Below are 14,608 nucleotides of genomic sequence, written 5' to 3' on the forward strand. Positions count from 1 at the left end.
GTAAGCTGAGACAGTACCAAGAAACAGGAGTATTACACATCACTCCTTGGTAATTCTTGCAAAGAAAATTGTCATATGGGAGCAAGGAACAATGTCCTGTAGTAGACTTCATAATGAATATGCTTGGAAGACTTCTGGTGCTCATGCTTTTCCTACTGTTTTGGATGCATTTAGGTGGGCATTCTGAAATAAAGTCTTTGGGCTGCATTGTGAAACATTGTGACCTGTGTTTTAAATTTGGCCATACAACAGTAAATGCAGTGGTAGAGTAGAACATGTGTTTAATATTACAGATTTTCCTCATAACTCTGGAAAGATTAATGTCACTAACATACAGTATTAGTACTCAGCTTTTATAGCTCTTTACATCTCAGAACACAGGCATCAGTAACATTGTTCCTATTGAAATAAATCTCATAGCAGATTTAAAACACATTTCCCGTAAGACAGACTTGTCTGATGTTTTGTTCTTTCTTTAATAAATTGGACCATTACCTTTTTGGGTTGTACGCAATAACTCCATAGTTATATGGAGTATAGTATATGTTATTCATATGTAATTGGATATAGTGTTCTCCTTCTGCTAGGTAGTCACTAACTGCTATTTTAGATTCTTACCAGTCTAAAAATGAAATCTCAAAGCACTCTCTTTGTTTCTTTGGTAGCTGTGTGCATTCTACTGAAAAAAAAAAAGTAGTTTTAAAGAGTTGCTTGAACTTAAATTTATAGTATTGTATGACATTAATATGTCTGTATTCTGTTAGGAAACATAAAAACAAAGCACAAAAACCCAAGAAATTAATTTATACAGTTGTGAGCATATCATGCTTGTGTATATGTGTTTGCATTTAAGGCATGTCTCAGAGATTTGTATTGGTTTTACTCCTATTTTAAAAATCCAATCTTTAGTTTTGGTTTTGCATGTTTTTTTCTTATGGACTACGTGGGTTGCTTTTCCAGGTGATGATCAGCAGTCACCAAAAAGAAGCCTTAATCTGTCAGGCATGTTGTGAAAAGGCCTCTGCTTATTACTTCTAAGAATAAGCATGTACCTCTTCACTATGTAAGAGATACTAAAGAACTCTGAAATACTTCTTGCATCCTCCTTAACTATTTCTGTACATGTACTTTTTTTCTCTTAAAAAAAACCCAACCAACCAACCAAACAAACAAAAAAACCCTTTTGCCCAAGGAAGCTCTTCAGTTTTGCTAGGTAAACTGGAAATTCTTTCAATATGAGTACTCTTAAAATGTAGCAATTGAAAGAGACAGTGTTGTTCAAGTGTAATTAAATAACTTAAATAGTTTAATTAGTAACAAATACTGTTTGAAACTAAAATAGTTCTATGCGCTGCACTTTTGGAGGAGAATAAAAAGCAACCAGACAAGAAAACATTGAAACAGTGGAAACAAAATGTTTTCTTTAGTTGTACTGACATAGGAATTTACCCGTTTCTGTTCTCATCCTCACATCTGTGGGAGTAAATGCCTGAATTTCTCGTGGAAGTAAGCTATGTGACATAAATATTTACTGTTTCCTTGCAATGTAAATGAAAACAGCTTTCAAATGTCCTTTCTTTTTCTTTTCTTTTTTTTTTTTGCTAAAACTGCTTTTTGTAAAAAAACAACAGGCAACTTTTTTAGTTATATTGATCCTTGTGATACATAATTGAGATAATATTATGAATTGGAATTACGAATTTCTCTTCATACTTACAGGTAGTAAAGCTGCACACGAAACTTGGCAAACCCATTCCTTCAACTGAACCAAATGTGGTTACCCAGGCGACTTCCTCAACATCCACATCTGCATCCAAGCCAACTGCCTCTGCTTCAAATATAGCAACTAGCAGCAGTACTGTGAACTCTTCTGTGGCATCCTCTGCAGTGAAAATTCTTACTCCCACGACAAATGCACCACTTAACACTGCGTCCAACAACAAAACATCTTCAACTGCTGCTAATATACCTGTAAAGAAAATATCTACACCAAAAATTAACTTTGTTGGCAAGTACAGAAGTCAGTCTTTATTTTGAAACCTAACCTATTCTGTAGGTTTTTTTTACGTATGAGTGCAGAAATACAAATGAATTTAGTTAGCTTCAGGCGTGAGTAACTCAGTTGTATTTAAGGGAATTACTGACAGGTGAGAATAGCAATGTATATTAAAGTTTTTTTCAAAATTTATGATGTTTTCTGCCTGGTTATCTCTACCTGGCCTGTCTAAAATGCTTCTCCCACCTCCGTGAGAAACCTCACGTTTATGGTTTCTTATGTAGTAGCTGCTGCAGTATTGCAGTTTGGAGTCCAGCTGGTCCTAATTTCAATTCACAGCCTGGACTGTTAAGGCACCTGCAGCAGGTTGGCAGTTGGTAACTGGGCAACCAAAACATCCTTGTAAGAGTGGAAATGTAACCATGGAAACTTTGAACTGAGCATGACAGACGCTCAGAGATGAGAAGCAGCTGTTCCACAATAAGCTATCCTGCTCTTCAAGGAAAGATGTACACAGTTGCAGCACTAGGGGTATACTGCCTTCACTAATACAAACATTAAAATGTTTAAAGTACTTTTTTTGGATACATTTGCACAGTGACAAAAAAAGATATTAAAATATCTTCAGCTGATTTGTTCCCATTCTGTCCTGTCTCTCAGAAAAACAGGGAAAAGACCCCCCAAACAGTAATTTTATAAAGCGAAAGTTTTTCTTGTTAAAATAAAAAACTTTAGTGTTTAAGTAACTTGAATGTTGCTAAACTTATTTTTTAACTCCTTAATTTTTTATTTATTAACTGATTTTAAAAGACTGATAATGGTTTGGCCAGACCATTGATATTTGCAAATACAGCCTTCAGCATGCGCACCATGTTTAATTACATTCTCATTTTATGAAAGTTAATTTAACTTTTTTTGATTTCTAGGTGGTAACAAACTTCAGACAACAGGAAGTAAAATGGAAGAAATGAAATCAGCTGAAAGTGTTAAAACAACTCCTGCTGCTACAGTACAAACACAGGAAGTAAAACCAGACACAGCAGCTGAACCAGTGACTCCCACAACTCTTGCAGCCTTGCAAAGTGATGTCCAACCAGTGGGCCATGACTATGTGGAGGAGGTATTAATGTGAAAATGTGTATTTTAGTTGTTTTAGTGAAGCATAATTGAAGAGTGGTTGAGGTTGGCAGGGACATCTTGAGGTCATTAGTTCAAGCCCCCTGCTCAAGCAGGGCCATCTACATCCAGTCACCCAGTACCGTGTCCAGGTGTTTTTTGAGGATGTCCAGGGATGGAGACTCCATAACTTTCTGGGCAGCCTATGCCAGTGTTCAGTCATTCTCACAATAACAAAGTGTTTCCTAATAATCAGCTGTGTTTTGGTTTGTGTCCATTGCCTCTGGTCCTGGCACTGTGCACCACTGAAAAGAGTCTGGTTCTGTCCTCTTCACATCCTTCTTCCTTCAGGTATTTATATACATTGATAAGATCCCATCCTCCTCAACCTCCTCTTCCCTAGGCTAGGCAGTCAGGGTCCCTCTGGATGTCAGGGCAACCCTTTGGTATATCAGCCACTCCTCTTGGTTTTGTGTCATCAGCAAACTTGCTGAGGATACACTCTGCCCAATCATCCACGTCATTCCTGAAGAGGTTGAAAAGGACTGGAGCCAGTGTTGATCCCTAGGGTACGCTTCTGGCTACTAACCTCCAGCTAGGCTTCATTCCGCTAATCGCTGCCATTGGCCAGGCCGTTCAGGCAGCTTTCAGTCCACCTCACTCTATCCTTATCCAACCTGTGCATTAATAGGTTACGTTTGAGGATATTGTGATGACACGGTGTCAAAGACTTTACTGAAGTCCAAATAGATGATATGAAGTGCCTTGCCTTCATCTGCCAGGCTTCACCTTGGTGAAGCCGTGGTGACCGCTTCTGATGGTTTTTTGCCCTTATTGTACCTGGAAGTGGTTTCCAGGGTTAGCTACTCCCATCACCTTCCCAAGGATCAAGGTGAGGTTGACTGATCTGTAATTCCCTCAGTCCTCCTTGAAGATAAGAGTGACAAGGCACCAAGCCTGCAACGGCTTGAGCATATGTTTACACTTTTGCATTGTGCATGTTTCTTTTTTGCTCAGTGAGGCATTCTTCAGGTGAGTGGCATGAGAAAGGTGGATCAAGTCTAGTGTAGATTTTGCATTATATACAATGGTATATAGGTTTATAATTTATTCAGCTTGGTATGTTCAGGCTTGAATTTAAAGCTGTGCAGTCTTTGGAATGGACAATGGTGGTCTGTCAGCATTGAAAGTTCTACTTTACCTTCTTTCAGTCATTGTGTGAACTTCTTAGCATGTTTTGAGACAGGTAGATATTATCCAGCATCACTGGATAATTAGTTTAATGGATCATTAATTTTTACCTCAGCTTTATAAAAAAAAGAAAATAAAAGGCCAGAATGTGTTACAACTTTGTTTTCCAGGTAAGGAATGATGAAGGAAAGGTGATCCGCTTTCACTGTAAACTCTGTGAATGCAGTTTCAATGATCCCAATGCCAAGGAGATGCACTTGAAAGGGAGGCGGCACAGACTCCAATATAAGGTTGGTAGAAATGCTGATGCTTCTCTCTGAAAATCAACAAGATGTCACTGATCACGTGCTCTCACATTTAAAGGCTGGAAGAAAGAAGGCATATATAAAAAAAAACCACCCTAGAGAAATACATTTCCTAGGGAGTATAGTCTTTAAAAAATAATGCACACTGTGAAACTGTTTTGGTTTGGGTTTTTTAAGATGTTTTGAACATTGCTTGTAGTATGCAAGCAACAATAGGTTCTTTATGCTGTTTACCATGAATTTCAAATAGTGTAAACCAGTATTGCTCAAGGTTTTTTTCAGGATAAACCATATACACACTTCGTGAAAACATTAACAAACAAGTGTTTGCGGATTTTTTTTAGTGAGAAGTGCATTCATGCAACTCTAAAACTGCATTTTACTCTCCTTGATTTTATTGTAGGCGAGTAGGGCTTGTTAAGTATGTCAGAGCAGCTCTGTAATCTTGAGATGAGAAGAGGAAGTCAACATTTAATTAATTGTATTTTTGAACTAGAAAAAAGTAAACCCAGACTTACAAGTAGAAGTAAAGCCCAGTATTCGAGCAAGAAAAATACAAGAAGAGAAGATGAGGAAACAGATGCAGAAAGAAGAATACTGGAGAAGGCGAGAAGAGGAGGAACGCTGGAGGATGGAAATGAGGTAATGCGTTGTTTTGTGAATGAATGAATGAATGAATGAGACAAAGCTGTAGTCAGATTGTCTGAAACTAAATTCAGTAGTTAATTATTTTGAATACTTCTTTGAGGACCTCTGTATGTCTTGGTTTAAATTAGTTTTGTTATTATCTCTCTGGGGTTTTTGTTTGTTATTGTTCAATCCGTCCGAGGAACACAGAGTTGTTAGAATTACTTTGCTGTAAATTCAGACCTACTTTTAGAATAATAATTCATTTTAGTTGCCCTCTGGAGTTCACTGTTATTTTCTTAGGACTACTAAAAAGTAGTTGGTGAGGACATGCAAGAATCTCTTTAGAATGGCTGCAGGTATTAACTGCTATATAAAGAGAACACTAATTATTGCACTTCAGGCGATATGAAGAGGATATGTACTGGAGGAGAATGGAGGAAGAGCAGCACCACTGGGATGACCGTCGCAGAATACCAGATGGAGGATATCCTCATGGTCCTCCAGGACCTCTAGGCCTGCTGGGAGTTAGACCAGGAATGCCTCCTCAGCCTCAAGGACCAGCTGTGAGTTTCTTAAATTGAGAAAAAAAATATATCATTCTTACCAGGAGACACAGTTAAGAATTACAAATTATTCGGTGCTATTTCACTTGTCTCCGGTGTTTCTTAATAAAGGATTTGCGAAAGTGAAAAAGAAATTGTATCCCAGTGAAATGGTGTAGGTGGACCTGTCATCCAAAATAAGTCCACTGAACTGACAAGAGAATGCCTTAAATATTGTTTCTTCGGAAATACAAGTCACATTAGACTTCTGTAGTTTTATTTGACTGCATTGTACGATTTGTGGACAAATACTTCGATAAAAAGTGGCTGGATCATCAGTCTCAAAGGGTAGTGCTTGGTGGTGAATCACACTCTACCTGTGTGGAGTGCAATACCACACAGTTTTATCCTGGGGTTAGTCCAAAAAGGACCTTATGGGTGATCTGAAGGGTGATGGGGTGAGTGCACACTCCTGAGGTTTGCAACTGACATGAAACTGAACCAGTCTGGGATGAGGAGAATGGCTGAGAATGGCAAGGCTGCCATCATGAGGGACTTAGGCCGGCTGGAGGAATGGAACTTTAGGGAACTGTGCAAGGACAGATGCCTAATGGTGCACTCAGAGAGGAATAACCCCATGCCCTGATACAGGCTGGGTAGCAACTCTGCTTAAAGGGATCTGGGGGTCTTGGCAAATAGCAAGCTGAACGTGAGTCAGCAGTGTGGCCTGGCAGCAGAGCCAGCAGCAACCTGGGCTTTGGTTAACAGGAACATAATCAAGAGGTTAAAGGAAGTGATCAGCTTTCATTAGAACCAAACTGAAATACTGCGTTTACTTTGGGGCTTGCCAATAGAAGAAAGATACGATAAACTGTAGCAGGTTCAGTGTGGGGCTACCGGGATGGTCAGGGGTCTGGAATGCTTGCCCTGAGAGACAGGGATCTGGGCTTACTCAGCTTGGAGAAGCAAGAGTTTCCGTGGGACTTAACAGCCCTCTGTTACGTGTGCATTATAAAGGCAATGGAGCCAGGCTTTTTACAACCATGAGAGAGTGAGACACATCCAGCTTGAGCCAAGTCAAAAGTGGTTCGGATTGAAAACCAGAAATCATGTTTTTTCATGCAAATGGTGTGCAGCCTCCATCTTTGGTGGTTTTCAAAAACCAATAGGCTAAAGCCCTGAGCAGTGTGATACGGTCTTACAGCTGGCTATGTTTTGTGCAGGACATTGGACTATACAACTTCCTGAGATCCCGTATTGTATGAAAGTAATCATGGATACTTTATTTTGCATGAGTATGCAAGTATTTCCCAGTTGACAGAAAGACAAGAGATTTTTTTTTTTGGCGGAGGTCCCTCTGATCCTGGAATTTGTAATTTGTTTAATTTTGACACATTTCATATCTTTTCAGACACTGTTGATTGTGACCAGTGTAGTTTAAGGACACTTCATGTTTGTTACATTTCAGTGATGTTAGGGTTGAATATTCTATTCTTTTAGCCACATGTTTGGGCTTTGATCACTACTTGGAAGTGCACTCAAGTTTCAGAAATACACCTTTTTGTCTGTGCAGCCTCTGCGCCGCCCTGACTCCTCTGATGACCGCTACGTGATGACCAAGCATGCTGCTATATATCCAACGGAGGAGGAACTTCAGGCAGTCCAAAAAATTGTTTCTATTACTGAGCGTGCTCTGAAACTTGTTTCTGACAGCATGACTGATCTGGAAAAAAGCAAGAACAAAGAGGGGGATGACAAAAAGGATGGCAGTAAAGACAGGTATTTTTTTTTTTATTACTTTTTAAGACTGTCATTGTTTTTCCTTACCCTGTTATCAGTGCTTAAGGGATTTTCTTCTCTTTAGGTTTTTATACAGTGTATGTCACTATGGTCCCAGATGTATGTGGAATACTATTTTATTTCACTTCTCTATGTTCAGGATTATTTTCAAGGTTTTTAAATTGTTGTTTTAAATACAACTTTTAACTGTAATTCACAGAGCTTTGAAGGGAGTTCTGCGGGTAGGCGTTTTGGCTAAAGGATTGCTGCTCCGTGGAGACCGAAATGTCAATCTTGTTTTGTTATGTGCTGAGAAACCTTCAAAGTCATTGCTCAGTCGTATTGCTGAAAGTCTTCCTAAGCAACTGGCAGTAAGTAGAATTCTGGGGTTTGGATTGGAATTTTTGTAGAAGTGCTGTAAAAGTCAAGTCACATGTCAGTAGGGCTCACTGTGCTACATTTCATAGCTCTGATTCAGTTTCTTTCCATTTTTTAAGTGTTTTCATCTGAAGTCAGAGACTGCTGCATATTCTGCTTTCTCTGTATTGTGTCCATACAAGAGTGCACTCTAGTGGTGTAGTACCAGTCATCATTTTCTAGATTTTATTTAAATGGAAAATAGAAATTAGCACAAGAAAGACTATTACTCAGTTATCAGCAGCAGTAGAGGTAATCTGAGCAGCGTTACAGGAAGCTTGGTGCCTGAAGGTCAAGTTCTCCATTAATGCCAGTCTTTTTGTAGTTATATCTTGTTTCCCGTTTGTGTCAGTGCTTTGTAGGTCCACAGTTAGCTTAGTCTTGTATGGTGTTATGTGTAATTTGGACCTTTAAAAAAACAAACATGCAGTCCTAAGACCATTCAGTGAAATTAATATAAACCATTTGTGGTATTTCCACAAGGAAGGAAAGTTAAGAATGAAGTCTCTCTCTTCTCTCTGCTGAACGAAGCCTGTCCAGTGTCACTATAAAGTCCCTGTCACACCAATAGTATTTCACTGCAGTCTGGTAAACTGCTTGACGGAATCACTGGCATGGTAGAAGCTTTAGCAGGATCAATTAAAAAATAGTCTCAGGTTTACTCTTGTTTGAAGTAACAGAACAGAAGTCAAATAAAAAAGAATGCACATTTTGGGCTGTCTGTGGAGATGTCACTTGTCTATGTAGTTTGTGGAAGAATGTCACAGAGGTCCTGGCAGCTTTCTTTTGGGGCTATTAAGTTGCAAGAAGCAATTTTTAATAACAGGCTTGTTCAGTTACTCTTACATTTTTTCCCCGTGGTGTTTATCTTGCTGTTTTTTCTTAGCATGTTGTGATAGCCGAGCATAGGATGTACCTAGCAGTACCCATCCTGAAACTGTGAGCTTGAAAAACAACCACTGCATCTTTGCTTTTTAAAGGCTTCCATATTCCAATGAGAAACAACCTGCTGACGTTCTAAATGGCACTGAGGCTTTTCTTTATCTCAAACACCGTCAAGATTCTCATTATGTAACTGTATCTGAATTTCCTTTCTGGGTAGTTTTTTTTTCTTTTGCGTGCTTGGTTACTGTTGTGTGTTTTCATTAACTATTTGGAAACAATACGCAAGTCCAGATATGTGTATATCTTTATAGTGTGTACTGTGGTTTCTATGACTACACAGGTATCTGCTTCATATAATTATGTTATGTTTCTGTCTTTCTGTTAAAAAACACTATGTTGGAGTCCATTTTCTTCCCCACGTTTTTATTGACCACATGCTAACAGAAATTTTTGTCTCTCAATATTTAGGTAATAAGTCCTGAGAAATATGATATCAAGTGTGCAGTCCCAGAAGCAGCAATAATTTTAAATTCGTGTGTGGAACCCAAAATGCAAGTTACAATCACACTGACATCTCCAGTCATTCGGGAAGAGAACATGAGGGATGGAGGTTGGGAAGTTGTTAAAGATGTTACTTTTTTCTCATCCATTTTTTTTAATGTTTTATCTATTTCTGCTTACGATGGCATTAAGGTCCTGGAAGGCAACATGCTGGCACATGTATTTGATTGAAACCTTGTTTTTCAACAACCAGTCTTGGTAGAGAACAGTTGGTTAAAATAAATGCGTATATGATGCTTTTATTTAATTTTTAAAATTTTTAACTTTATGTCCAACCTCAGCTTTCTGGAAAAGGTACAAACTTGACTTTTTCTCCCTCTTGTAAAATTATGTGGAAAACGAAGTATTTTATTCCAAGTGGCTGTCAACTGACTTCCTAGATCAGTCTTGCCTTAAGAGAAAGATTGTATGGTTTTAGAAAATCAAATGACAGGGTTTTGGGTTTAAACTGGATCAGCATTACCATCACTTAGTCATTCCAAAGAGCAGTGCCACTTAAAATGCACTTTCAATAATACTTTTGATGGTAACAGTACTTCTAACGTTAAAAGACAATGCGATTTTTTCCAGCTCTCTGAGGTTGTTTTTTGGGTCTGGAGTGCTTTTTGAGTATATTTAGGCTCCTGGTATTACTATCAGTCTTCTATCCAACTGGCAAACCCAGACTAGTACAATAAGAAATGGCTTTGTCGTTGAGCTGAAGCAGAAGGTGGAGCTTGTAAATCAATTTTCATTTCTGAAGTCCACAGTTTCTCTGGTGCCAGCAGTGTTGCTTTAGGGTCTGTTCTGTAACACTTTCAAAGCTCCAAAAGCTTTTAAGCCAACAAGCATGATTAATGTCTGCAGTACATTGGTTCTTTTTATTTACGGGTCAGATAAAATTAACTTTTGTTTCCTTTTAATCCTGTATTTTCATAGTTGAAAGTGATCATAGCAAACAGGGTTCTGGTGTTTGACAGTGAACCTACAAATAGGAAGTCTGAGGCGGTCTTAACACATCTCATATGCAGGTTGAAAGAAACTGTATGTGTGTATGTATACATGTGCTTGTGTATATACGTATTTATATAAGCCACGGAGGTTTCTTTATTTCATCTCATCATTACGTGTCCTCTAAAAATACTTGAGGTTTTTATATTGCATTAGTAAATGTCCTGTAGTTGTGCCTAGTGCATTATAAGCAAGCTATATTAACACAGTCATCCTGCATACTCAAGAAAGAAAAATTTCAAGATGCATTCTGTGGTTTGGATGACTTCCAAAGAGTCTTAGAGTGCTTTGTTCATAATTTTTAAGCTGTGCATATTATTCCTAGCTATAAAGGCTTTGTAACATGTACTGTCACACCCAACCAATTTTACTTGTTTTTTGACAATCTAAGTGTAACGTGACTCTGGCCTGAATCTGACTTCCCATATTAAAGTTTATAAAGAATACATTCACTTAAAAGATTTTATTATTAAATTAGAGTAACTATTAAATGAAATTACCCTTAAACACCATGCTTATTTCTAGATGTACTGTGCAAAAGTTCAATATTGATTCCTGCTACGATACTCAATTTCAAATAAGTGATTTCTGGCCTAAAATTCCATGATGTGGACTAAAAATAAAAGACTTTCAAATTACTATCATCAATCCCTTAATTTATGCCACCAAAAGGAAACAAATCTTTATTTTTGTCTGACCCACACTTGAGTTAAATTATCTTTGTGAGTTTATTCACTGCTGAATGCAGTACTGCCTCTAGGCAAACAAAGTCAAGGTAAATTTCTCTTCAAGACACTGAGCAGTATAAAATGGATGGGCAGAAAAGTTCACTTTTGAAACTGGAGCAAATAGAAGACTGAATTGTCAATTATTGCAGCAAAGGAGTTCCTTGTTGCGAAGACTGCTGCTTATTTGCTGCAGAGTAACAGTATGTGTTTGTGTTTTTCTTACTGCAACTTCTCATGCTCTGTGTCTTACATTGGTTTAAAGTTTTCATTTTTTTAGCCCGCTTGGGGAGCTAGTTCAGGTGATAAGGAAGGCTTTACCGGAAGAACCAGTTCGAGTAAAGATGAGACTGAGTCTTGCACGTGGAGTAGAATCATGTTTGACATGTAATTACATGATGAAAGGCTAAAACAAACCCCCACCAAAACAGTGAAATAAAATTGTTAACCGCATAGCTGCTGTTTCTTACAGTGTTGTGCGTTTGACAGTTTCCTGAATCTGATATTCCAAGCGCTCTGACCCCTGCTGTGGAGTCTTCCTTCAGCAAACAAAGTGTACATACTTACAAAGAATCTGTGTGTGCGCGTGTGTCTTTTTTATCCTTAGCTAACAGCCCCGGTCCAAAGCCTTCTAGCAGAGGTACTTGATTCCTGTCAGGGGTGGCTGCCAAGACATCGGAAGGATTTTTGACCAAGGTTTTCTAAAGCTCAGTGTCACACCTGCCATGCTTTACAAAGGAGGGGTTTGGATGCATAGTCCTAGCATCTACTGTTACTTTGTGTTTGGTTTGTTTTGTTTTTTTTTTTTCTTTTCGTCTTTGTCTCTCTCCTAGAATTAAGCAGTGTTCACACTAGTCTTGAAATAGTTGACTGGATAAAATGTATTTCACATAATAAAACTTACCTAAATTGATACACCTGTTAACTTTTAATGAAGAGGTAGTGTGGACACAGCATGTCTAACTGAAGATTAACCCCTTATGTTTAGACTAGTAGTAAGTTATACAGGGTAAGAATTTGTGCCCATATTTTGTAAATTAATTCAGGTTTTGTCTTAGTTTAACAGGGTGGTAGGTTAGGCATCTGATTTTAGTTAAATAGTCTTTAAGGGGTTAATCCTGAAATGTGAAACATATGCAAAAATCCACAGATTAAATATTACAAGAGTTCCCTTGATATATCTTTTCAGTCAATGTGCAATACATGCCTCAGCAGCTTCTGACTTTCAGAGTCTTTTTAACTTTCAAAGATGTTCTTTTAATAGCAATTAGTAGTCCATTTTAGATGGGCATTTCCAGCACTGAGTAAGATTCTTTTCTGTGCATTTTAAACTGCACTTCTTGGTAAAATTATTTCCAAAATAAAGTTTTTGGAAGGCAGAAGTAAAGTTTAAAATTATTTAATGAATTGTTGTGCTAAAAGTTTGCACAGTGTCACCTATTTGCATATTAGTTTTAGAAAGTAAATAATTGACTGATTAGGCTAGTAGGCCCAACAACACATGTTTTTATTTTTATTTTCTCAGCCTTACTTTTCCACTTTTTCCTGCTGTGAGTTTTCTCAGGATGTTCTCCTTGTCTCTTATATCCGGGTTGTACTCCTTTCATCCATTAGCTTACCTGGCACCCCTCTTGTTTGGGTTTGGAGGGGATTATTATGCTGGGTTTTTCTTCATTCGTTTTGTTTTTGTAAAAGAAACACTGCTTTAAGTGTCTCCGTTTGCTCTGTAATTGCCTTGTTAGTGCAGATCTTAATTTTTCTACTCCAACATGTATGTAAGTTGGAATATCTGTGTTAGAAGATACCTTTGTACTTCTCAACTTTGTTCTTATGAAGTCCTCCCCTTTTTATCCCTGTGCAATGGGGCTGCCTAATCAGAATGCTCAAATCTGAATGTAGTACTTCACATTAAACTTAATTACTGTATTACAGAGCTATACCACCATGTTAATTCAGGGGGGTTTGCTGCTGTAAAGTATCCTACTATTTATTTTACATTTGTGGTTTCAGAGCATATTTCTGCAACATCCCTAAAAGCTTATTATTGCAGGCGTGTTTCATAAGTCTCTTTTTTTTTTAAATTGTATTCTCTGGATTAGCTAAATTTATATCTTTCTGGAGTAAACTATATTGCTCCATACAGGCATCTCCTGTGAAATGAGTGCAATTGAGTGAGCTTTTTGTTTCAATTTATCTGGTGTATCACCAGTTATGCTGCCAATAATACTTTGTTAATAGTCCCAATAGCCATTTTGTTAATTACTAAAACAACTTCTAAAGGTGATCACTGATTTGATTCTACCCATGTAATTTTCAGCCTGTGGATACCCTTTCATATTTTTCAGTGGTCCCAGTTTCACTGATTAAACCTCTTCTGTGATCCCTTTGTTTTTAGTAGCAAAACAGTCAGTTTGGTAATTAAATCCTTTTCTGAATATTTAAGTACACAAAGTCTACTATATTTTCTTTATCTTTCAGGCATTCTGCTTTGTTTTTTAGACTATCCCTTGCTTTTCTTTTTTCTTCTGAATCTTATGTATAGCAGACCCTTTTCAGATCCAAAGTGTTGCTGGAACACATCACATGTATTATGGGCTGAGGAATTTTATTTATATGAGTAAGAGAGGATATTAGAAAGCAATGGAACTCTGTAATATTGAAAAACATTTCACATTCCTTTAGTCAGGTTTTTAAAGCAAAATAATTTCAAGTTTAAGGTATGATAAAAATAACATCATTACTAAACATCTAGTGCTTTTAAGATGTTATATTTAGTTTTTCTTTTAAGAATAGGTCCCAAATAACAAGTGACCATTAAAATTTGCAAGAAACTAAGTTTGAATGTTTCTGCTTGGTTAAAGTGGATTTTTGTGTTCCTTCTGTCTTGTGTTCTTTGTGCTGGTGCACTGTGTCCAACCATCCTTCCTTCAGAATTTAATTTTAGGGCATATGTGTTTTTCCAGTGTTAGCTTAAATAAAGAAATGCCGCGCATTGCATAATCCGCAATGCATTTGAAAATCACCTCAGAGCTGAAGTACAACATGCTCTTGATCTTCCTGCTGGGTTGATGCCCTCATCCGAATTGAACGACTTTTCGTTGAACATTTTACATTTGTTGCTCAAGGGCTTTAAACTTTAAATGGCATGTGTGACATTGAAGCTGTTTAAGGAAGTGTCTTGCTCACCTGGTCAAACACCCATTCCTCACTGCATTTTGCCAATTCAATCCATTTTAGATGTAACCTCGGGTATGGTGAAAGACCCACCGGACGTCTTGGACAGGCAAAAATGCCTTGACGCTCTGGCTGCTCTACGCCACGCTAAGTGGTTCCAGGTTCGGAACATCATTTTACTTTCTTCTTGTAGCCTTATGAGAGATTAGTTCAGTTACAATATAAATGTTTAATTGTTTGAAAACACTCAGCGTTGTTCATGCTAATAATACTTAATACTTTTCTGGTCCCTAAATT

At 37.7% G+C, this 14,608-nt stretch overlaps 1 protein-coding gene across 2 annotated transcripts in view; it reads left to right on the forward strand.

Moving 5' to 3' along the window:
- Window positions 1-14,608, forward strand: part of ZFR (zinc finger RNA binding protein) — a 45,313-nt gene that overhangs the window by 22,593 nt on the left and 8,112 nt on the right. Inside the window, exons 8-16 of one of the 2 annotated variants that reach the window (XM_050328868.1) lie at window positions 1,720-2,008; window positions 2,923-3,116; window positions 4,474-4,593; window positions 5,105-5,250; window positions 5,639-5,801; window positions 7,354-7,559; window positions 7,780-7,930; window positions 9,330-9,471; window positions 14,375-14,472. In XM_050328868.1, coding sequence (XP_050184825.1) covers window positions 1,720-2,008; window positions 2,923-3,116; window positions 4,474-4,593; window positions 5,105-5,250; window positions 5,639-5,801; window positions 7,354-7,559; window positions 7,780-7,930; window positions 9,330-9,471; window positions 14,375-14,472 — 1,509 coding nt within the window. The remainder of the gene's footprint in view (window positions 1-1,719; window positions 2,009-2,922; window positions 3,117-4,473; window positions 4,594-5,104; window positions 5,251-5,638; window positions 5,802-7,353; window positions 7,560-7,779; window positions 7,931-9,329; window positions 9,472-14,374; window positions 14,473-14,608) is intronic. The other variant, XM_050328869.1, reaches the window with a different exon arrangement.

This window comes from Myiozetetes cayanensis, unplaced genomic scaffold (assembly GCF_022539395.1).
Source record: "Myiozetetes cayanensis isolate MyiCay16 unplaced genomic scaffold, myiCay2020 scf4, whole genome shotgun sequence".
Lineage (NCBI taxonomy): Eukaryota > Metazoa > Chordata > Aves > Passeriformes > Tyrannidae > Myiozetetes > Myiozetetes cayanensis.